Genomic DNA, 25129 nt, shown 5'->3' with positions numbered 1-25129 from the left:
GACTGCGAAGATGACTTTTGGAATTCAGTTCATATGTGCATTAGTAGAAGCAGTGATACATAAAACATTTGCATTGAACATTTTGAACTCCTGCCATTCATAAGGGCTCACTCTGCCATGGCCACCCCACACTAGCTTCGTGTCCCATCCGTGCCACCCCATTAAAAATCTCCTGGCTACACCACTGCTCACACTGATCTCTCTCATGTGATCTCGTGGAGAAGCAGACATAATCAAAATGAAGATTAGGGTGGTGCAACAACTTGCTGTGGTAATGCACTGCTGTGAGAAAAAAACAGTTAAACGAGTCTGGATGAGTGGGGACACTCAACATAGGTGTTCTGTTCTTCAGAACTGGAGAACTGGTACTGGTATTACAATTGGACAACCTGCAGGAACAGCACCACTGGAACTCAAATAATATAAGTCTGCCGCATAATCATATAACAATAATAATGCTACTGTCAAAGTACCTCTACCAATTGAGTCCGCCGTGTTTATGCCAACACAAGTGACTAATACACCTATTTTGAAATTACATATTACAGACATTTACTGAAGGTTAATTAATACATTCACTACCACCAGCATAAAGAAAGCAGCCCCTGAACACACACTGCTCACTAAACTCAAACTGTAAAATTAGGCAGTGCTGATCAAATATGAACACAGATTTTGTAACCTCGCTTTACTGCATTTGTTACTTTAAATGATTTTATTATGAAAGCAATGTTTATGACCAGACGGCTGCTTTGGGTGCTTTGTAACTTTCTTGGATGTGTTGTTCAGGGGCAGATTATTGAAGTGAGGGCCACAGGCAAAAGTCTGTCCAAGGTGGAGCTTTAATTCTAATGTAATGCTGAATAAGTTAATGAATAATGCATCATGTGTTATATTTTTGAACTTATACTGACTTATACTGTACTGCAATAGTTGAAATGACTGTAGAAACCAGTTCACCTCATAACATGAATGTTAGGTAATACACATGTAATGTCAATGTGATATGGCATGTTTCGGTATGGTACGCCACTTATGACAGTGGGCTAATCTAATTTTTTTTTTTTTTTTTTAAACTATAACAAAATTGAAACCAGGTGCCAAAATAAACACTGCTTTTAAAACTTTTTGTTCAATATTAATTAAGAATTTAGAAGATGTTTCAACAGTTTATTTAAAGATCATCAAACAAACACCAACTGTATTCTCCACACATTGTAAGTTTTAAAAAAGTATTGGTTGTTAACATTTTCTGATTTACACAAACATGCGTGAACAGTTCATCACTCGTGTATGTTTGGCCTAATGTTCAAAGACATGGTGAAGGCCATGTAGCATTCAAACCCTTTAACCTTCAGTGAAGTAACATATTTAAAACCATCACAACATGATCATTCTCCTTTTAAATCTGATCCCTGATCTAAACATAATGACCTTACACATTTTCTCCTTCTTCAAATGATGTTTTTCATCACTACAGGACAGTGACGACACTAAAATCAGTCTTTTCCTCATCCTCCTGCACAGAGTTGACTAGTGCTATCACTTCTGAGCCTCCCTTTTTATCTCCCTTGCTCTCTCCTCCCACATCACTTTGTTCTCCCTCACTCTCACTACTCGTTTCCTCCTCGTCCTCGTTCCAACTCTGCTTCCTCTCCTCTTCCTCCTGTCTGCTCAGCGCAGTCTCCCTGAGGTTATCCCCCTCCATACTAGAGGAGCCAGGTGAATCATCGCTGTCATCCTCTTTGTGTTCCCCTTTCTTTTCAATCCTTGCTCCGCAACTACCTCCTTTTCCCCCGTCATCTACCCTCTGTCCTTCTTCATCTCCCTGTCTTCTCTCTGCCTCCTCTTCATCATCCTCATTTTCTCTCTTCCCCCCTGGCCAGAGGTGAAGCCCAATCCAGTCCTCCACGTTACCAATCACAACCCTCAGCCTCTGCCTCACACCCAGCAGGAACCTGGAGGCACAGCTGTCTTGCCCTGCCTCCTTCATGGCATGGAGGCATCCCACAAACAGCATCAGCACCACGATGGCCAACAGAATAAAAAAAAGCATGAACTTGTGGCTAGTGGGTTGTGGGGAGGGAGGTGTTGTGCTGTTGTTTGGTGCTAAGGAAGACTGGTCGGGTTGCTCGGTTGCTTGGAAACTTGATGTCCCTATGGATGAATTAGATGGAGACGATGTTGCAGGGATGGTGTCGTTGTCACTCTTTTCCTCTGTCATCGTTACAGATGGAATCTGGTCAGATGTAGGACTTGGCTTATTATCTGGAGCATCATTAGATGTTGTCATGGTGCTCTGGACAGGAGAGAGGGGAGGAGTGTAGCTGTGGTTGCTTTGATTATCGGCAGAAGACCCAGAAATCAGGAGCATTACCATGAATGTAGTCAGAAACAGGATGGCCTTGGTCTTCATTGTGACTGTATGGGTCATTAAAAAGAAAAAAATCAGAAATTATAGTTAGAAAAAAGATAGGAGAGGATGACGTAAAGATACATTTAGTATTGTTGCAGAATAGTATTAAGTACAGTTAAAAAAAATGGGGGAATAGTGGGGGGATAGGCAGCAAAAGCAGGAATACAGATAAGATCAGATACATCATAAAATATTTCACATGAGGATGTTGTTTTCAGTTACAGGTTTGAAATCCATGAAATAATTTAATAATTTATTTGTCTTTATACAACACAGTGCTACACAAATTAATTAAAGTTGTTGTCCCTTCATGCTACACACCAGTGTTCAGGGCAAGGGCATACGCTTGCTGTCAACATCCAAATGTATCCTTTCAGAGCACAGTTATCATAGTTAATGTTAACGTTATAATGCAGATGCAGCAGCTGGTAGCCCCTGCAAATTGAGCATTTTGCTACAGATTTTTAACTGTTTTTCGTGTGTTTTTAAAAAAAAATATTTTACTGTTAAAACAAGTATTACAACATTGATGAAGGTTCTCAGTCATCCAGGTCATGGTAGTTCTAAGTGCTATATCGTAGGCAACTGGACTTGTTTCCACAGAGTCGTTAAGGACATATGTGAGCTCAGAGCTCAAACATACTAGAATGAATAGCTGTGGATACGAGGAGGGGCCTACAGAGCATGTACAGGGCCCAGAATGCCAGGCACACAGCGAGTTCATCACTTTTTTTCCTTTGTCCAGTCCACATAACCAGAAGCACAGCTTTGAATCTTAGTTTTACATTTTTAGTTGTTTCTACAATTTTCTTCATAATTAATGTTCAGCCCCTGCCTTTAATAAACCATCATGCATACGTTAAGGTTAGGGTAAGGGGCTTTTGAGTGATTTGCATCCTCCTTGCAAGATAGATGAGTTAGAGCTGATAGCTGTTTGTCTTCATCATTCACTCTCTCGTCTGCACTGTTTTTTTTCCGCCACAACTTTCTCAGGACTTACAAGTAGCAGAACCAGAGCAAGAAGGATTATGAAGAATCTTTACCACCCCAGCAACAGACTATGTACAGATTCTACATTTAAGTAAACACAGACAGTAACCCTGTGTACAATTTCTATTCCATAGTTTGCTTAATACCTGTCACATATATGTACATTTTACAATTCTACAGACTGAGAAGTTGCACATCCCACCCCCACAGAAGGCCAACAGACATCATAGCATTTTTACACTTAATTTTTTTTATAATTCTTTAAACATAAATGTATGTTTTTCTTGTTCTCCATCTTTTTTTTTTTTTTGCTCATCAGCATTTTAATCTGCATGCCGCACTGCATTTTAATGCACATGACCATGTGCCCTTTGACTCTGAGAGTGGTAGCCAAAGCTGTGAAGAGCCATGTTTAAAAAGTATTCCACAAAAAAAAGAGAAGAAGCAGCAGTCCTCTGATGTGGCTAACAAATAGTAACAAATTATTCCCAGTTTACCTAAAATCAAGCAGCCAGTTACCATCAATGCTAATTTGGAAGATGTAAAGGTCAGGTGTAGGCGGGCATAAATGGCACAGTATGAAAATAGTCCACCTAAATGAGTCACTCTCTCTGAATGACAACTGATGCCATGGACGGTTGGAACAGTACACTAATATTGATAGTGAGTAAAAAAGCTCCATCTGAATGTCAAAAACTTGAGGTGAGGCGCACCACAGAGTTTGACACATTTAGATGTGATAATTGTATAGCATTTGTGGAAGAATAAAGATAGAGAAAAAACTTTCTCTAGACAATTTCACAACCCTTCAATATATATCGTGTAGATGTGCGGCCCAGTTTCATTTCAACCACAAATAACAGTCGAGCACAAAAGGGAACAGAAAAAAGGTACACACTAAACACTCAGGAAACATTAACAAACACGTACACACACTTGCACCGTGGGGGTCAGGATGTGGCTGTTTCTGTGTGCCTCCTACCTCTGTGTCACGCAGAAAATAACAGGAAATCAAGTTTTGCAGCCACCTGCAACTTGTCTGCATTTAACAGCAACTGCCAGCAAGCAGGTGGCTCTGTAACTGGCATCACTGCACTGCTGTGATGCATCAACACACCTTTTCTTATTCAGCACAAAACATGGGGAAAGATTTCTCTCACATTGATCTGTTTTAACTGCCTTTATTCATTATAAACTCATTACATGTTTTTCATGTGATTCCAAACCTAATATCACATTCGTTGTAATGTAATTCCTAATCCGATTTTTCCGATTACATTTTTGCAGACGTTTTAATACTTACTGACATTTCCTTTCTGCTAGTGACATTTTACAATTGCTTTTCAGACCTTTTCCATACATATCTTATATAATATATATTTTTTATATCTAATGTAATGTATGGTCTATACACAGAATAGAGAAAGGAGCCAAAATGAGCGGGAAACAGTTACATCATCAGCAAAGAACCTTACAGACATATATCAGTTTATGTGAAGACGCTTAACTAAACTGAAAATGAAATTGTTTACTTACTTGCTGAGCAGATAATCCAAGTGAGGACTCTGAGAGAACGAGGAAAGATAGAACAGAGTTAAAAGGTGAAGGAGGTAATGCTATGGATGATTGAGGTGAGGAGAGTGTTAGGAAGAAGAAAGTAGACACGTGGAGGACGAGGGGGAGGGAGCAAGGGAGGGAGGCTGAACAACAGTCAGAAAAAAAGTGAGACGAGCGGGAATGTTTCAGTGTGACACAGTCAGCCACTTAGTCACTGGTGTGCCTGGATGTGCCTGTGCCATCTAAATCTACAGCTGGCACACAAAACAAAATCATAAGAAATATGAGTTAGGTGCAATTAAAAAAAACTTTTTTAGGCTATGACACGTTATTTATTTACTTTATGTACTACATTTATTATTATTTTTTCATTTAAATGGAAAAAAATAGATTTAAAGAGAGACTTTCATATCACTTGTAATGAAAACTCAGAGTTCAAATGAGTGCGAGGTCTCTTTGAACCACTTGCTGCTTTTCTGTCATTTAACTGCTGGTCAGTGACGGATCATTACAGCAAAGATGTCATAACAAAGCTCTCTGCATACATTTTTTTAAGGGCGGAGGGATAGATGTCAGAAATAAAATGCAGTAGGGAAAAATCTGATGCCGACTTTGGGGATGCTCCTAAACCAAAACCGACCCGTCCATCCTCGGCTGCAGAACACAGTGCCTATACTGTTGCAGATCTAACAGCAATAGATGAACATGCAGATGTTTAGTGTGTAGACCAACATTGGAGTTGCAGCATGCGTCTGCCACCTTATTTCTTGAAACTATCACATGTTGCAAAGCAGTATCGTGCTATTGATGCAGAACAAAACAGACAGAAGGCAAATATTCAAAATAATGTTTTAATGAGAGCTTAAAATAATGAGTAAAAAAGTATTGATCTACACATCACTTTTTGCTTTGGTTGTAGCTCATCTTATATTCCAAAGGCCCACCTAAATCAATATTTCTGGTGACACTACTGGTGTGAGAAAACATAAAAAAATTGGTTGGTGCTGATTTTTACACTAATTTTTACACTAATTTGTGATGTTTTTTTTATGTTAACTGGCCAACCCAGATAGCAACATGTACCAGACACCCTCATCCAGCCCACATAGCACGTGGAATGATGGCACTTGGGTGGTCCGCTCCTGCCACATGCCATAGCATGGCCAGACGTCAGCCAAGAGCAAACCAAATAAACCAAAACTGGCCCAAGAGCCAGATCCAGCACACCAGAAAAGAATGAGCTTGGCCCAGATTTGGGCCAGATCTGGTTTATTTGGTTCGCTCTTGGTTGATATCAAGAAGCGCAAGGAGCACTGCCCAAGTCCGATCTTAGCTGGTTTAAGTGGGATTTTTGCCCATGAGGATACTGATGTGCAAGTGATAATATCCCTTTTAGTAGCTTTGTAATCCAGATCTAAGCTGCAGTGTCTTATGCATATTTTGTGAAATAATAATAACAATTTATCCATTCTCTGCGTTGATGACAGTTATTGTTGCCCATGATGCCCATATTGACCAATGAGAGGCTGGCTGAGAGCCGGGTGCCAAAAATTGATGCACAAGCATTGTTGACTCCTGCTTAGGTTCACATTCTTTGTTGCAAACAAATGTTGAGTTCAACATTCACCAAAAACACGAGCACGTTCATTCACAACAATGCCTCTGGTTAGCCACACTATGTAGCCACAACATGTCACAGAGATGTTTAACCCCTCACTCCTACTCACATTTTTAATTTCACTGGGGTGGAACTTTAGAGGGTGGACAGTGAGTGTACATCATTGACCATTCAACACAATTCACACCAATATAAACATAAGAGAAGGCCTGACAAAAGCATAAAACATTGGCAATTACATAAAGCCTTTTAAAAAAAAAGTGTATGAAATAGCTGAACTAAGAAGGTAGACTGCAGTTTGCATGTGAATGCAAACGGGCTCTAGGTGGGGCTGTTGATGAAAATACAGCGATCAGAGACAGCAGAGACACTAGAGATGTACAGGACACACTGATTAACAGCAGCACACTTCCAGCAACACACTGCCAGACAATACATGCTTACACACAACATGGAGCCTCGGTTAGGAGGAAAACATTTCGCTGTCCATTTCACTTTAGGTAAGCTAAAAATAACAACGTTCAGCTAATTTGTTTCTTTGTTAGTAATTATGTACAGTGTTGCTAGATTGGGCCTCTACCCAGTTGGGATACTTTTTATTTAATTGGGCAGGTAAAACTGTATCATTTGGGTGGTTTCATCAACAAACAGTTCGTGGAACAGAAAAAAATTGTCAACAGCAATGTTTTCCTGTAATCCACAGACTGGATTGGGACAATGTTTCTGAAATCTAATCAGTGAAAGCTAGATAGTACAAGTGGTAAGTAAAGAAAGACATTTTGTGATATACAGCAGTACATATAAGTATACACCTCTCTTAAAGCTTTTTTAAATATATATGTAACAAAACTGTTTGAAAAGACTTTTAAAAAAAAAGAAAATGCTCAACTCCCCAGTGAGCAAAAAGTGGTCTAGATCACGTCTTTTATGGCCTGACTGGACTTCTTTTCTCAACGTCATTTATCGACTAATTCTGGCTGTCAATGGACGTGCAGATCATGGCCTGGCCATGTCAACAGTCAGGCCATAATCTAGACATCCACTGACATCCAGAATTAGTTGAGAATAGACGTTCATACTGGCTATGATCTGGACGTCCACTGACAGCCAGAATTAGTCGATAAACGATATATAAACATCTATACAACATCCAGAAAAGACGTATAAAAAACTTTCATTCTGGCTCCCCAGAGGACTTTTAGACGTCTTGGATGTCCATAAATGACATCTAAAAGACGTGATCTAGACCACTCTTTGCTCACTGGGTCATAGTGACAAGCTTACAGAGAATTACCTGCTGAATCCGCAGCTCCCCTTGGCTTGACAGAGCTTTATGGTCAAAACAAAAATCTGGATCCAGTGGATTTCAATAGATTTTATTCTATGGCAGAGGGTTTTTTTTGCTCTGCTGTGCAACTCTTATTTAGGCTACTTTTTACCATTTGGCTGGCATCAACAATCTTAAATAAAATGAACTTCAGTAGTTGGCTGCATTTCCTCCTGTACCGTTACAGCCACATCCTGACCCCCCTCGGTGCAAGAACTGCTATTTTTATATATACAAAAAGCACAGTGCTAAACAGGCTCTACCTAACATCCTTTGCAAAGATGACCTGTGAGTGTCAAAAGTTGTGGTTAACCTTGTTTTTCCATCTGCAGCACTTGTCTTTACTCAGTCTACTACACACTACCTCTTGGTTTGATTTAGAGTCTTCACTGTACCTGTGCATTAAACAGTAAATTCAGTCAAAATGATGTGGATAAAATAAAGATTTGTTTTGTGTTGAGAGTTATGGAGGAACAACCTGTACATGTGACTAACGTGGGCTTCTGTATTCAGTGGAACAGAAACAGTTTCTCTGGAAATGATGTTGTACTTCTTCTTAACTTGCAGAGCACAGCTGACCTTGTCTGCATCAAAGGGGAACTGTGTAGTTTTGGAGAAGAAATTCAAAGTCAGAATTTTAATATTTCCAATATTAATGAGGTAATAATACAAACTTTTTCCATAAGCAAATAAACAAGCTGTAACCGGAACGCTGTTTGAAGCTAGAAAGGTGGCAGGGTCCGCCACATATAGACAAAGTAAAACAGTATAGTTGTGTTGTCCTTTAAGGTCAGTTTGTTGTTCAGTTTATTCAGCCATGAAAACAAAGAGAGTCTGATTATTTAGTTTGTTTAGACAGAAACATGTCTTCTTCATTAACATTTCTTCCCCAAAACTACAGCGTGCTCCTTTAAGAGAAACCTTGTTTTGTTTTATCATACAAGACATTAACAAAAAAAACAGATCACATAAAAATAAAACACAAAAACACACACATACAAAACAAAACAAAACAAAACAAAACAAATACATTAAATAAAATACACACACACACATAACAGTGCATTCAAACACAGATAGGACAGACCACCTGAGGATAGAAATGTTCTGAGGAGGTGTGAGTCCATAATTTTAACCCAGGTAAACTGTTCACATAGTTTATTAATGGGTCTCAGGTTAAGTAAAATCTCTTAATGGAGCCGTTGAGGGTGCATCTGGTTTTCTCCAGCTTGATGTTCTGTGTCACATCCTTGATCCATTGGTTGGGTGATGGAGGGTTTACATTCTTCCATTTAAGCAAGATTGAATGCCTAGCTTATAGAGAGGAAAAAGCAGTCACTCAGTCCTGTAGCATTCAGTCCTGTAGCCTGAGCATGTTTGGTTTACAGCTTCTTCTAGACATTACCGCTACTGCCTTAGAGAGGTTACATTAGCGTCATGGTAATCAGAGAAGCTCGTGTAGGCAACATCAAACAATAAGAATTTCTACCTATCTTCCACAACATTTCAGCAGGAAACAACTTGCAGGGTCCACTGTGCTCATCCTGTCCACTTGTATCAGACAGGACTCAGATATTTTAATGCCTGGTTCTGTCTCATCGCTTTCATAGCATTGTGATCAGCCGTTTTCAGCAAAAAATGCCTAGATAAATCCACAGTGCTTTGACTTCATCACAGCTCTCACTTGGCTTATATAGGGACTGGATGCCTCTTAGGAATGGCCTCCAACTCCCACAGTACCCACTGACTGTGTCCCCTGTAGTCCATTACTTTTCTTCTTGCCCAGCAACAGCATATCTATGAATATTTTCCAGCTCTGATCTAATTCAGTCAACAAAACCTTTACAGTTTCATCAACAGCCACATCTTCTCTTTTTCAGTTCTGCTGTGTTGTGCGGTGGCAGATGAAGATAAGGAAACAGTGAAAGCAAGAGAGGGAGCGACTGTCACCCTAAAGACAAAAGAAGCCACACGCAAAAGTAATGTACAGGTATTGTGGACCTTTGGACCCATGAACCCGAACACGCGTATCGCCAGTGTGAAAAAGTGGGAGGTCTATAGTGATTACGACGAGCATTTCAGAGACAGACTGCAGCTGGACACTCAGACTGGAGCTCTGACCATCACTCAGCTCAGAGTCAGTGACACTGGTGTTTACAAGAGCCAATCCATCGGCACCAACATCATTTCTCAGCATTTCCACCTAATTATATACAGTAAGTAAACCTGACTGTACGTTCAGTGAAACTGACTAAAAACCATTGTAGAGGACGGCTGCAATATTCCCTCCACTTTATAAGGTCATATAAGATTCATGTGTGGATTCACAGAGTGAATATCATTGTGCGCTTAACCCATTAATGAATATACTACTTTTAGAATGTTTAGTATGTAAGGCATGGTATCTAGGTGAAATCAGAAACGTTTATTTTGTCATGTGTAGCCACCTGTTCCACAGTGTTTGTGTTTCTACCTTTTAAAGAAAGATTCTGAGGGGTTTCTTCTTAATAAGTAGACAAGATGGATCAAGATTATTGATATTACATTGTTCTGAATCCAATGATACCAAACATTAGACATAATTCTTTGTAGTGTTTGAAATACAGCCATTTCTGTATCATACTTTTTTTGTCCAGGGGTTAAAGGTCCTATTTGTTAGAAAAAACAGTATTTGAAGAACTGGGAATGAGACTCAAAAATCAACTGTCCTATGTTAAGTCCCAAGGGACCAGGAAATGGGCCGGATGGGTCCTGGAATTTGGTCCAACACTTTACCAAATCATAGTCTTCAATGTAGGCTGGAGTCAAGAAACAGGCTAGATCACTGGAGAGGTGCAGACTCTGGAACAAAGGAGTTTATTGGGTTCTACAACGCAGCAGCTTAAACATTTCTTAAAGACTCGCCCCTGAGGGCCAATTCTAATGGTGGATGACATGCCCGAGTTGTCTATGGCCCTTATCATTGGTTGACCTTTCTATCACACCCAATGCTTGACTCCATTAGCTTTGTAAATTAGCCAATGGTATCTTTCCTAAAATGTATAAAAGGTGTGGTCAGTATATGATTAAACTCTTGCCCCCCCAGAAGAAGTGCACCGTAAGCACTTGTGTGCACGCTCTGTGCTCCTGCAGCGTGATCATTTGTGGCCCCCACGAATGATTCTTCTTAAATAGAATCCTGTGTCTGAATAAGCTTAACAAACATACAGTGCTTTGGGGTTTGATATCTTGGTAGCTGTAACTCTGGCTTGGTCCTGCGTCATCTGTGTACTTGATTGGAAGCCAGTGAGGGTTCCGTGTCGCTGCACTTATTGTTGGTCAGGGTAGCTGCACAGTGGGGCCAGAAGTATGAGAACATGTCACATTTTATGCCCCCTGGTGAAACTCACCCATGAATGGGCACTTTGAGCCCTCAGAGACAAAAACCTTTACCAGTCCTCTCATCTGACTCTGAGTATATTTCTCAAAATGTCACAGTGCTACTATAACAACCTCCGAACCTTTGAGCCCTGAGTTGTTCAGTGCCAATAACCAAAGACTGTATTTAGACTAGAAATTTCTCAGTTGCACTCTTAAAAAAACATTTTGACTGCTTGTCTTTCCCCAGGCTCTGTACGCCCTCCATCCATCAAGGTCAATGCATCTTTGGTCAACACAAGCTGTAGCTCAGTCTGGGTGGAATGCTGTGTGGAGAACAGCAGAGAGCTGATCCTGTCCTGGTACAGAGGGAGAGACCGACTGAAAGAGACAAGTGGTCTTGATCTGTCCTCCAGGCTGTCTCTTGTTTTGGAAATAGAGTCCCACGATGAAGACGACTACAGCTGTGTGGCTGAAAACCCTGTTGAAGAAAAAGCCACTAAACTCAACAGAGAGGACACGTGTCCAAAGAACACAGGTATGATGATGGTAAAACATGGGAAAGACAATTCTGCTCTTTTGTCTCTTTTTACTCTTTACATTAAAAAAATGATGACATAGTTAATAATATAGTATGATATTGCAGCTATTGAACACTCAATACCATTAATGTTAATGTCTCGGACTGTATGTATTGTTTCATTTTTTGTGATATCTGAACACATTTAATAAAATTCAAGCATAGTGACTCTGAAGTCCCTGATTCCCTCAGAGAGTAGCAGCTGGTGTCAGACTGAAGCCACAGTACGACTGGTTATCTCTGCTATAGTTGGCATGGCCTTGATTATTCTTGTGGTGGACCACATCAGACTCAGAAGATGAACCTAGCTGGAGTCCTGAGGATCATGTCATCACATCGTCATCACAAAGACATGGAGGGTCTCTCAAGCTTGACACAGGCTGGAAAATGTGACCAATGTTCCCTAGAAACCACTCAGAGAGTTCAGACCTGCAAATACTGTGCACAAATGTCAAAAGTTGCTTTCAATAATGGATAAGGCTTCAATTTTTTTCATCTGATCTGTATCACAAATACACATAGTGAGAGACAGTGACACTGCTTCTCTAAGAGTGGCCATTACATTTGGAGAAGACAATACTTCAATCCAACGCCATTCCAAAAAAGGGTTGGGATGCTGTGTAAAATGTAAATAAAAGCAGAATGAAATAATTTGCAGACAAACTGTGTTTACTGATAGGAGTTTTATGAAGCGTTCATGAGCCCACATTGTAATCTCCTTTATACAATCATGTGTTTGACAAGTGGTGAACCCCGCCCTTGATTGTGAACAGAGCCATTTGATGACGTCCCTTTCATACCCAGTCATGATACTATACCTGATACCAATTAACCTGTTTACCTGTGGAATGGTCCTCTTCCAGAAAAAAGGTTCAAATTGGATCCAAACAGATATTTACAAATATCAATAAATACAAACATAAATATATTATTTTATGATTAAAAATCTTTTTTTTCTTTCTCATGAAGAAATGCTATGGATGAAAATTGTTCAGAAACTGCTGTTTCTTGCTTGGCTGAGGTTGGATTGTTGTTTTTGTACCAATAAAGAGCAACTATGACATCTGTGTCTGCAAACTGCCTGTCCTATGCTTTAAGACAATTTATAATGCCTCTGTCTATAAATGTTACTGCCTGATCTGGAAACAGTGATGATGTAGTACATATTGTACACTGGAAAAAAGAATTAAGTTGATAGAAATTCCAAAATGAAACCACTTAGATGTTGGTTGTTACTGCTGAGATAGCAAGAGTTGTCTGGTGAATGAACCCCAAAGACAAGGTGCTGGTCATGGCAGTGATATACTATATTCAACTGTAGTGGGTCAGATGATATTGTCATATAAGTTTACCCTCAAGACACCTTTGGATGTAAAGGCAACTTCTTCTTGCAGCATAATAAAGAACAGTGGCACTGGGTCTGATAATGTGTGAATAATAAAACTATTAGGCTATATATTATATCAGACATTTACTCACTTGAGTATTTCCATTTTATGCTACTTTAGGCTTCTCCTCAACTACATCACTGAGGCAAATATTGTACTTTTTACTCCACTACTACATTTGTCTGCCAGCTTTAATTACGAGTTACTTTTAACATTACTTTTTTTCCTCCCCTTCCTGTCCAGTCAAAACCATGCATCTCCATACTTGTTGATGTTGAACGTTTCGGATAAATTGAAGGATGAGGTGTTCCTTTCTGTATTGAGGATAATCTCCTTCTTCTTCAGCTAAAATAAACTGTTTTGAAATCTTTTTTTTTTTTTAAGATATAATGCATCATCACAAATCTGAAAACAGGCTGTTTTTCTGTGGTTCTCACAGGACAGCCATGCTCAAAAATAATCTTTTAGAATATGATGCATTGCTGTAGATTAAACTAGCCAACAGTATATAAAAGGAGGTAAACTGAGCTCAACCTCAAACATCTATATCAGTAAAATGTCACATACCCATCAATGCAGTATAATCTATGATAATCCTTATCCACAAACATCAGATAATAGATATAACATCAGTCAGACTGAGCGGTATTCCTTTTAACCACATGATCAATTCCCTACTTTGAGTTGTGGTGATGTTAGTCATGTTGACTTGACTGTTGTAGGAATAATCGGAAAAAATAGCTTCCAACTATAAGGGAATATTTCAGTTGAAACAGCTATCAACTTGTTGTTCAAACAATCTCAGCAATACAATGCAACACATCTTCTTTGTAGCATCCATGTTGTTTCCAAAAAGGAGCTTATGAAGCTAATTAAATCAACAAAGTTGACTTTCCAGGTCGGTTAAAGAAACCATCAAAGGAGCATGAGAATGGCACCATGTTATGTATGATGCAAACATGTTAGTGTAAGCCCTCCTGGAACCCACAGTGACTAAATTGTTGTGGCTGAAGTTAGAAGAAAAAATAAAAGCCTTAACGGAAGTCTATAAGAGTGGTCTGGGTGATTGTTAAGGACCCTCGCACAAAAGGCTCGCACAGAGGGTGTAACATTTTTAAAAGGATGCTCAGACACCAGATGAACAGTTAAATAAAAGTTTATTTTAAATCAACCAACGAAGCTCTAGCAAAGTACCTACCAAAAGAGGATGGAGATCCCAGCTGAAATAAAAAAAAGAAGGGGAAATCACTGAGCCAGCCATGCAGTGGGCCGTCGCACCCAGCTATCCACTCTAAACTATCATAAAGGGAAAGAACAAAGTAGTCTAACCCTAAATGAAACAAAGAAAACTGAAAACTGGACTACCGGTGATCAACAACCCAAACTTACAAAACAAAACCCCAGCACTGAAAAACATGTGGGGGAAAAAGACAACAAAGAGAAAGAAGGGGGAAAATATACCCCTTCTGATGTGAGCTGGGCAATGGCTCCAGAGAGAGTGAGCTTTCCACTCAATCCTCCTCAAATGCTGTCATCAGGTAATTGCCACAAACCTGGGCAGGTGTGTCTTCCTGGAAGATAAAAACACAGACAAAGGCAGAGAGGGCGCCAGATAGAGAAAAAGGTAGAGGGAGAGAGAAAGCAACCAGCCGGGGGCAACAGCGCCCCCTACAGGCCCACACGTAACAGTGATTTACAGCTAGATTGAAATCGCCCATTTGACTTAGGGGTAACACTTTACAATAAGGTACACAGAAAATGTGAGTAGTTACTGAGGAGCCAGTAAGCAATGAATCATAAAGGACTTGATAGATAATGAAAGGTTAATGAGTAATTCCTCACTGACTATGATTTCAAGACTATATAGTAGATAGTGATGAGTTACTAGAGAACAGACTAGGAGATAATATATTAATTAATCATTAGGTAATGATTAGTTCATAAATATCTGTGAATTCACATACTTATCACCTTTTTAATGAGTTGTTCTTCATTCATTTTAATTAGTGACTCCTTACTTCCTAATTACTGAATCATTAGTTACTCTTTTTGTGTACCCTCAAGTAAAGTGAACCATCATACTGAGTAGTTACCCAATATAGACTCATTAGTTACTAATTTCTTTATCATTAGTTACTGTTTCTTTTTGAGTACCTTCATATAAAATGATAGATAATACCAAATAGTTACTGACTAGTCTCTCATTACTTAATGATTAGGTACTAAGTATTTCCTGGCAGTTCACAATAATTTCTTTAACAACAGACCAGAGACAGCCAGAGTCTAAAAATGTTTTAAACAATTATATTCACACTGCATATACACCAATATTAATACCCAAGTCATATTCTTTAGCATTAGTGATGTTGATGCCTTAAAGGTAATTGTGAGCTTCAGTCGACTTCCCTTTGAACCAGCTGCCATGTGTTTCCAATGCCAAGGATCGCCTCGAATCCCACACTGGATCAACTGTCCTGCTGCCACTGATTTGGACCATCTGCCTGCTCCTCCTCCTCCAGAATAGTCAGTAACTACTCTGTGTTATGTATCATTTTATATGAAAGTATAGCTGAATAAAGAAAGAGTAGCTAATGATTACGTAATTAGTCACTAATGAGTCTATATTGGTAAACTGTTGGTCAACTATTAACTGCTAGTTACTGAAGCAAATAATAGCCAAGGTGGACATCCTCTCATTTACCTATTGTTCAATGTTCTTACATTGTCACTTGAGGTGGTGCACCATAGGGTAACTTTATTCCGTTATCTCCTTTGTTGAGGGATGCTTCCTCTGTGCTTCGCAACACCTGCTGCTGCTGAGAACAGCAGAGATGGAGAGGGCGGGGCGCGTGGGAGGTGAAGGAAGGGGTTTAGAAATTTCATGACTCTTCTGTCTTCTCTTTTACTGCATACACCATGAGGACTCCCATTGGATGGGGTGGGGAACTGTATCTTATTTCCCAGAAGGAAGTGTCAGTTATTTTTCGTGGGTTGTTTATCTCCACAGTTTCCTTGACTGAGTCAGCCTCATTGCACCTGTCGAAACTAGAGCATTATATTGATTTTAGACCTAAGGCTTCTCCTAGCCTACTAGTGTCCTGTTGCAGGAAAATGGTATGGATGAAATAGGACTCAATGGGAACAAAGAGACTAGACTACAGGGAGCTGGCTCCATAACAATCACGAATCAAGCTGTTGCACTTGAGAGGTGTGTTTCATGGCGATGTAACACAAGACAAATTGAATTCTGAAAAAGCTAACAGTGGGTAGTATTATTCTACATTATCAGACTCTTCATGTTGATTAACGTGACTGGAAAAATGCTTAATGTCTGTCTCCTTTTCGAGTTATAGCCAATTCTTCCAGATCCCGTGTTCCAGTTTAGGCAGCAGGGTAAAACAACAGACAGGAACACTATTCCTTGGAAATTCCACCACTTTGTTGACCCATATAGTTTGATTGATGCTGTTATTCAATCACCTTGTCAGGAAGAACATTTTTTTTCTTCCTGTAACATACCGTAACTCACAGCTGACACAGAAGGCAAAGTCCACAGGTTTTATTGCTTGAAGGAGTTGGCTCAGTGTTGATCCATGCGTATATAAAGAACACGGAGCCTCCTGTCATCACTGCTCCACTAAACTGATACCTGAGGACCACTTCACATTTACTCACTGCTGCTTCTCTCTGTAAGTCATGATGCTCCTGTGTTCCTTTGTTGTGTTAATGTATTTTTCTCACATTTCGTCTGACTTTCTTTTCTCCTCTTTTTTCTCCACAATGCCTCCTTTTGTATTTGCAGATCTTTGAGCATCCATCTCAGAGAGCAATCAGCTTTCACAATGAAGACTCTACTGATCTTTTCTGTTATCCTCTGTCTTGCTCTGTCCATCAGGGGTGCAACAGGTGAGGCAGAACACTTGTACATTCAAATACTTGTACCAATTCATAACATATTTAGGATTGTGAAATGAAGGATGATATATTGAAACATATTTATAGGTAAAGAGATAATGAAAGTATAGGTAATGGGGGGAGAGATCGAATGAGAGTTCAACATGACAAGTTTTTCTTCACTCAAATTAAGGGTCCAAGGACAGAGGATGTCGTTCACTGTACAGATTGTAGAGCCCATTGAGGCAATGTGATTGTGATTTTGGGCTATATAAATAAAATTGATTTGATTTACACTTTGTTTCAGACAAGTGTAAATTTTGTCAATTTTGTTTTTAGATTTGCTTTAGATCCATGTCAGCTTTAGTCGTAGTTAGTCAGCCTCATTCTCTTTATTTTTCATCAGTTTTATTTGACTTGACACTCCTGACACTTTGGTTTTAGTCGATCAAGCTTCAGGAAACTGCTCTCCAATAAAATGTCATCCTGTTGGTTATACTGATGCTGAAATTTAGCCACAACTATTGATCATATGAGGAAAATACAGCTTTGCAGAGAAGGTGATATTCATTTAGTCGATACATGCCAACAAGAATCATGATCCGTTCTAGACTGTTATATTCATGAGTCTTTATAATTATTTGTACACAACCATATGAAACATTTTTGCATAAGTAGCGCATGAGTAGAACAAGACACGAAAAATGTTTCAATGTTTGTTTAAATGTAAAATGTTTTCAGTAATAAGTAGATGTGGATACATGAAATGTGTGTAGTAAGTACAGCCTGTTGAGTGTGCAACTTAGCTGGTTAAACTTAGCTCAGTTTATTGGCTCGAACCCCATATGTAAGCAATGGCACATTGTTGTGAGATGCAAATAATACCTAAGGTTGACCCACTGCCCTTTCTAACTTACTGTAGGTGGCTTGGTTAAAATCACAGTTTTCTTCCCAGCTATTTTGTAGCTGTAGGTCTTCTTTCCTGACAATGACACTCACTGTTTCTCTCTGCTGCATTATTTTTTAAGGTGGGTCCAATTGTAGTTTTGTTGTGCCTTTCTGTCCAAGCCTCAATGTTGCTATCATTTACTTTTCCTAACATGTTGGTCAAGCGTCTACAGCCATGGGGTGCAGCTAGCTCCAGGCTTTAGAATTGTTAGCGGAGCGCAGCTCATGTGTGAAGTCACCAGGAAGATGAAGTAGACATGCAGGAATAGAATTATGCAGCCATCCATTGACAAGAGGGAGACTGAGATTACAAGATCGATTAAATGTTCTTCAACAAAAGGGAAGAGAGATTTCATTTCATACCTTTTCCGTCAAAAATGAAGATGGATGCAGATTAAGTCCTAGTTAATGTTTAATGAAGTCAGTTTTATCTCGTTAGCAAATCTTCATCATGGAAAAAAAGGTTGTTTTTGAACTGAGGTGTTCACACTATTTGATACGACGGACGCAAACACTTTTGGGGCAAACAGTGAGGCTTCAACAGGAAAAGAATCTGTGAGACATTCAGGGGCTTTACCATACACATGATCTGGCTCGGCTCGACTTGTTTTGAGTGGCACGTCAGGCCAGTGAAACAGGGGTTTGCATCTCCACTACAGGAGTACCAGCATGGCCTCGTTTGTCTTGAGCACTGGTCACAGGAGCAGTTGTGAATACTCTTCGAAAACTCCAAAAGTACTGAGAGCTGAACACAGACTCAGCAAATCAGTGCAGCACAGTTTGACTCAGCGCCGCCAAAAGTGCCAGTGGAAAAGCCCCAATGGTCTTTGTTCCTGATTTCAGTAGTACTTGTCTGGTACATAACTATGTAACTGTTAAAACAATTAACTATCTTTGCCCTTCTTTCCGTCAGTTGGTCCAGCTGAGGCTGCTGCAGTAGAACAGAAAGACAAATCTGAACCAAAACAAGGTAATTGGCACATATTTTAAACTTTCCATTTTGATGAGTTAGATTACATCTTACTATGTGTCACTGTGAATTTTTCTCAAACATCTTCACTTTACTGCAGCTGTAGTTACTGTAACATGAAGCACCTAGTATCATCATGTCAGGCATTTCCCATTTTTTAGTGAATCATTGCTGATTCAGTTTCCCATTTTAAATACAGTACAGACAATACTCTTGCTTGAGCTGAAGTCAACTTGAAGGTGAAGGGGAGATTACATTGTTACCTTATTAATTCATTCCTTTAGGTTAGCAATAGGCCTGTATAGCAATAAACCAATCTGCTGCACCTTATCACCTAAAATCTTATAAAGTTATCAACTAATGCCACCATATTTAGGGAGTCTTACAAGCTGCAAAGTCAATTTACAAAAAATAACACGTTAGACCTTTAAAATGTTTTCTGTCTATCTTTCTGTACAGTTATGTCGACATAGAAAATGATGAATAATGAGTGAAAGATCACACAAAGACTATATAAATATATATTATAAACATAAATATATAACCTCATAGACATTGGTTGGTTGTTTTTTTCAGAACTGGTTGCTGACACTGCTGTTGTTGCCAACAGAGCAGCTCAACGTCAAGGTAAGAAAATCAAATGGTAATAATAATAATAATTGCAGCAGCCTGTGTTCCTGTGAGATGTACCATAATATATATATATTAACATTGATAATCATTTAAATAATTGTTATTGTTTTTTTCTAGCTCGTTTCCAATTTTGTCTTGATGGATGGCTTAGTTTCCGGGGTACCTGCTACTTCTTAGAAAACTACCCTGATACCTGGGGAAACGCTGAGGTAATAACATAATACTCATAATGAAAGAAAAGGTCTCTTTTTTGTAGAATTACTTAAAAATACATCACATTGTTTCGAATAGAACCAAAGCAACCTCCTCTTCTTGTCCTGCAGAGCTTCTGTGCTGGCTTTGGTGGCACTTTAGCCTCAGTCCACAACATCTGGGAGTATCAGTTCCTCCAGCGTATGGTCAACACTGGTGGTCATGCTTTTGCCTGGATTGGAGGTTACCACTTTGAGGTTTGTACAGATATTAAAAAGTAACCTACCCCTCTAGCATCAATTTTTGTACTGAAAGGCGTGAAAACTGAAACGTCTGGTTAGACTTTCAAAATAAAGCATGCTGACAAACAGTTCACATACTATGACATATTATGACTTTTGGACTGTTATTAACCTATAGTTAGGTTTAGGAACAAAAACTACTAAAAGATCATTCTTAAGGTTAAAGTTGAGTAGTCTCCAGAGTCTATGAGGGTGACTCCCCAGATGGTTCCAAATGGATGGATCTGGTGCCTAAAATTAATTATGTTTGTGAGTTTCCTCGTAAACTACAGCACTTATATGCATCCTTAAAGTCTGGAACATGTATCCCACACTCACCTATCACTATGCCTTAGATGTAAATTAACAATTTTGTAATATTTTTCTAGAATTGAAATATGATTTGTGATGATTATGCATGCCATGGGGGGTCTCCCACCTGTGACATTCATTTGGCTATTACATATGTTACCTAATACCTAATTACCTAATCTTAAAATAGGAAGTTCAGCAAAGTCTGTGCATGTGTCTGGGCCAGTGCAGTGTCCACAGTGTGGAGGAGGGTTTCCAGTGGAGCTGTTCACTGAACAGCAATTTTCAGCTTTTCAGCGTAGCTTCTAAGCTGTGTTTCTGGCCTGGTTGTACAGGATTCTGTCTCCACTTCTGAAGGCCCTCCTCCTTGGCCTGACAAAGCTGCCCCCAAGTGTAAACCAGGGTTTGTTGTTTGGGTATATGTAGATATTACATTGTTAGTCGGCACAGATGTCCTCAGACAAGCTGATGTAAGACATGATAAGATGTACAGTGTTAGTGAGTTTATCCAGGTTTGCTGCTGAGGCTTCAAAAAACAGTGAAAGGTTCAGAAAGGTTCAAATAGACAAATGTGCTTTAAACGTAAACTTTAAAGTGTACATGTAGAAAGACCAAAAAAACCCAACTGAATGACGGAGACTTTCACTGTCATTTCTTACAGGGGGAATGGAGATGGGGAGATGGCTCAGTGTTCGACTATCAAAACTGGGATGCAGTGAGCTCAACTAACCAATACCAGTGCCTACAGCTCAACACTCAAGGTAAAAAGAGAAAACCCCACACAGTCATTTGCTGGTCATGGTGGGAGGTGGGGGGGGGGGGAGGGGGAGAACTAATTCTTTCATTTCAACACATTGTTGCCATACAGTACCTGACAATAATAATGATGATGATGATGATGTTTTTGCAGTGTCCAAAGGTTGGTCCAATCATGGCTGCAGCATGCCCTTCCCTTTCGTCTGCCAGGTGAAGCCAAACTGCTAGTCATTACAATGTTTGTTGTGTTACTGCTGATTTCTACAAATGATACTAAAGATGCTGTTTGTACTGTTTAAGACTACATTTCACTCACATGTTTACACATGCTAGACAAAAATCCTGCATATGTAACACAAATCTCAGCACAAATTAATCCACATCCATACTATAAAGTGCTTTGTTGTTGTTGTATTTTCTTTCTTTTTATTAGCAGTTTGAAATGTAAGGCAGTTGTAGCCGTTGTGTATTTATTGTCATTTTATGTGCCGAACAAAACAATAAAAAAGATACTTAAGCTGTTGTCTTGCTGTTGTGTTATCCAGATAGTTATTATTTTGGTTTGCATTCTGAATGTCCAAGAGAGACATTTTGCCTTTTGACCCACTCTAAAGCAACAGGCTTTTGACTTTGACTTCCAAGTTGGTGGTTCAAAAACAGCGGAAAAACACTGGGAGGGAAAAACACACAGGAGGAACTGAAAAGCAAAAAGTGACATGAGGGCATGATATCAAAATAAAACAGAAAACACAAGAACAGGACACTGAATCATGACAGACTACTTCCTGCAACACTAAATGTTGGTTAGCAGCTGTAACAGGAAACTGGGCCTCCTGCCTGCAGAGCAACACAGACCTGCAGTCCTGATCCAACCGTGCCTATGAGCCCGGAAAGGGGAGGGGACGAGAGCCTGTGGTGCTATTCCGCCACTACGAGCAAATTCCTAAAATGAAAACAGCCATTTAGATACTACACGCCACATAATGTCACGGCACACGGTATAGATGGACCTACCAGCAGTGATCGGTGAGAGCCACGTCTAAGGAAGAGGAGAGGGTCCACAACAGGCATCTACAAAATCATATATAACTGAGTTTTAACATTTCATTCAGGGCATTTAGCAGATGCTTTTGTCCAAAGTGACTTACAGTAATTTACACATTCATACACTGATGGCAGTGGCTGCCATGCAAGGTGCTGACCAGCACATCAGGAGCAGTTTTGGGGTTCGGTCTCTTGCCCAAGGACACTTCGACATGCAGACCAGGGGAATAACAGCAACCTTCTGATAACAAGACACTGGCTCTACCCCTGAGCCACAGCCGCCCGCAACAACACGCTAATAAACTGTTAAACTAAGGCACAAACGATACAGAGACCCAGGGGCAGTTCCTCATAGGGGCAATATGGGCAAGCCCAGGGCGGCATCTGTGGAGCGCCCACAACATTTTTTTCAAAAGCGAGCGGACAGTCACCCACAGTAACCGGCTCTGTAGCAGCCGTCTCTGGGCTTATCTCGTCTCCTCGGTAAATCAACCCCGGTGCCGACCTGTACCGGCTGCCTTAAATTTGTTTGCATTCATTTCTTCCGGTTTTTGTATTGCTCATTTACACGTCAAGTCAATGATGTCATGTTGCCGTGTGGGGAGTGGGCGACTAGGCGTTCTCTGTTTTGTAAAGGTGCGTCTGCTTGCTGCTGAGAAAGTCTCACATACAGAGGTTGTAGAAGAAGGGGAAGGGAGAGGGGGATAGGTTCACCTCTGGACCTCAGCTGTCTCTACTGGTGTGGGGGATAGATAGATAGATAGATAGACAGACAGACAGACAGATAACTTTATTAATCAGGGATAGGAGAAATTAGGTTATCATAGCAGCGGGTACATTTAAATACAAATACAATCGAAATACATGGGCAAATATAGAAACAATAAAGTACTATATACAATATACAAAAATCAATAAAATACTATATACAATAAAATGCTTACAGTAGGTACTACTTCGTTGTGGCCGAGTTCATAGAATCACGCGAGAATCACGAGTTCGAATCTCCGTTTAGGCTGTAACTTAAGTTAATGTGTTTTCTTTTCTCATCATCATTATGATCACATATAGCTCCAAGTTTGCGCAAATAAATGAGCAAACGAGCATTAATTCTCCGCCAGGCCGCGGCACCAGCTTTCCTGCTTGTGTACATTAAATTCTGACACCACAACTGTAGCGTACCGAATATCAATAGATGATCGATGGTCACTGTGAGCGTTCATAACGGTCAAATGTGTTAGTCTCTCCTGCGTCATGGTGCGCAGCAGGTTTTCAGCCTGCGCAAGGCTGAGAAAGAGCGCTCGGATGCCGCGACAGATATTGGCAGGGCCAGACAGCTTAATGAGCTTCTCCACCTCTCTCGTGGTAAAGGGGGTCAGTTCCGAGGAACCCACATCCACTCGTTTCCCCTGAGCCGCCTCAAGAACTGCCTGCTCTCGCCCTGCAGCTATGCGGAGTCCTTCCTGATCAAAACGCCGCTCCGCCTCAGAGCGCACCAGGTCCATATGCACATCCTGGATGGTGCTTACTTCTCGTATCTTCCCGTGGGTAGGGAGGCTGATGGGGTGCGTGAGTTCCGACGTCTATGACCGGCTTTCTTTCTTTCAGTTGTGGTGTCAGAATTTAACACAAATATTTGTGCTTTCTATTCCTTATATTTTCTACAACAAAGAAGAACGACGCCACGTCATGTCAGACAGTTTTCTCTAGCTTTATTAAAATACATAATCAGCAGCTTCACAGTAGTCGGATATACAGAAGGTTATTTAAAGCGGAGTGAGTCCCTGAAGCAGTCTCCCTGCAGGAGGAGATCCCTTGGCCAAGTGATCAATGTATTTGTTGCAGACCTCTTTGCTGTCCTCAGCGCGCGGGGGTGGGGGTCGGGGCGCTGGCGTAGCAAGCTTTTCAAAAGTGTGGGGGATGGATGTGGTCTTTCCAGTTAAGCGAACGTGTTCCAGATGCCTTAACATTTGCATTCCCCCATACTGAGGAATGTGCGTAGGGGACGAGAAGTGAGCACCATCCAGGATGTGTCCATCCTGCATTCGGAGGTGGAGAAGCTCATTAAGCTGTGTCTGGCCCTGCCAATGGCCGCGTTTCCCAGATTCGTTAAGAAGCTCTTAAGTGCTTAGATCTTCTTAGGAGCGCTCTTAAGAACGCTGTGAAAGAAGGATGTGTTTCCCAGAGTCGCTCTTAGCTTAAGAAGATCTTTCACTAAGAAGGAAATGTAAGATCGAGCTGACCCACTCTTAACAGCCTTCTTAGCGACCAAATGCTCAGTGATCAAGCGCGTCAGGGAAATTTATATCCTCCACTTTTCGAAATAATAAAACAATGCTCAATGTTGAAATGCGCTCATAGCTGCGGACCACTGGCGCAAGAAACATAGGTTAATAGAAGAAGAAAAAAAAACCTTGTTATTGAATTACGCGTTTAAGTTTTAAAACACATCTGCATATGAGTTTATAGTACTACACATAAAAATACAACCCTGTGGCATTTCACAGATATCAAGGAAACAGATGTATTAAACTCAGCTGAACCTCATCCAGAGAGGCTTCACCTGCTACTCTATATAAATGCGTTGCCAAAGTCCGCGCGTGTGATAAACCATGGCTGCAATACAGCACATTCTCGCTGCGAACCAACAGCGTCACCGTGCGCGAAGCCAGACGGTTTACATAAATGCATACGTGCGTCAGCACTTCTCCCCACTGGACGTGCTGTCAGACCGGGCTGTCCAGGCAAAGTACCGGCTGCCCCGTGCGGAGATCCAACGGCTGATCACTCTGGTGTCTCCACACATCCCGAGAGCAACCCGCTGTAATTTTGCCCTCAGCCCGGAGGTGCAGCTCCTGGCTGCGCT

At 40.4% G+C, this 25129-nt stretch overlaps 3 protein-coding genes across 3 annotated transcripts; 2 read left to right on the top strand and 1 right to left on the bottom strand.

Moving 5' to 3' along the window:
• Positions 1-1185: 1185 nt before the first annotated feature.
• Positions 1186-5028, bottom strand: LOC311259284 (uncharacterized protein). The gene is made up of 2 exons (XM_084356338.1): positions 4943-5028; positions 1186-2421 (listed from the first exon to the last, which is right to left on the bottom strand). Exon 2 carries the CDS (start codon positions 2414-2416, stop codon positions 1475-1477), a length of 942 nt encoding a protein of 313 aa, XP_084212464.1. The 5' UTR covers positions 2417-2421; positions 4943-5028; the 3' UTR covers positions 1186-1474.
• A 1986-nt stretch (positions 5029-7014) lies between these two features.
• Positions 7015-12154, top strand: LOC311259711 (hepatic and glial cell adhesion molecule-like). Its single transcript, XM_084357002.1, has 4 exons — positions 7015-7081; positions 9789-10124; positions 11516-11803; positions 12038-12154. Exons 1-4 carry the CDS (start codon positions 7018-7020, stop codon positions 12145-12147), a joined length of 798 nt encoding a protein of 265 aa, XP_084213128.1. The 5' UTR covers positions 7015-7017; the 3' UTR covers positions 12148-12154.
• A 4728-nt stretch (positions 12155-16882) lies between these two features.
• On the top strand, positions 16883-21458 carry LOC311259733 (snaclec A7-like). The gene is made up of 8 exons (XM_084357021.1): positions 16883-16922; positions 17036-17139; positions 18989-19045; positions 19622-19672; positions 19796-19887; positions 20002-20127; positions 21125-21224; positions 21374-21458. The coding sequence occupies exons 2-8, from the start codon at positions 17076-17078 to the stop codon at positions 21445-21447; spliced, it is 564 nt and encodes a 187-aa protein (XP_084213147.1). The 5' UTR covers positions 16883-16922; positions 17036-17075; the 3' UTR covers positions 21448-21458.
• The last annotated feature ends 3671 nt before the right edge of the window (positions 21459-25129 follow it).

The sequence above is a fragment of the Pagrus pagrus genome, assembly GCF_965226575.1.
Source record: "Pagrus pagrus genome assembly, chromosome: 7".
Classification (NCBI taxonomy): domain Eukaryota; kingdom Metazoa; phylum Chordata; class Actinopteri; order Spariformes; family Sparidae; genus Pagrus; species Pagrus pagrus.
The sequence above is the reverse complement of the archived record's forward strand: the minus strand, read 5'-3'. Positions and strand labels throughout refer to the sequence as shown.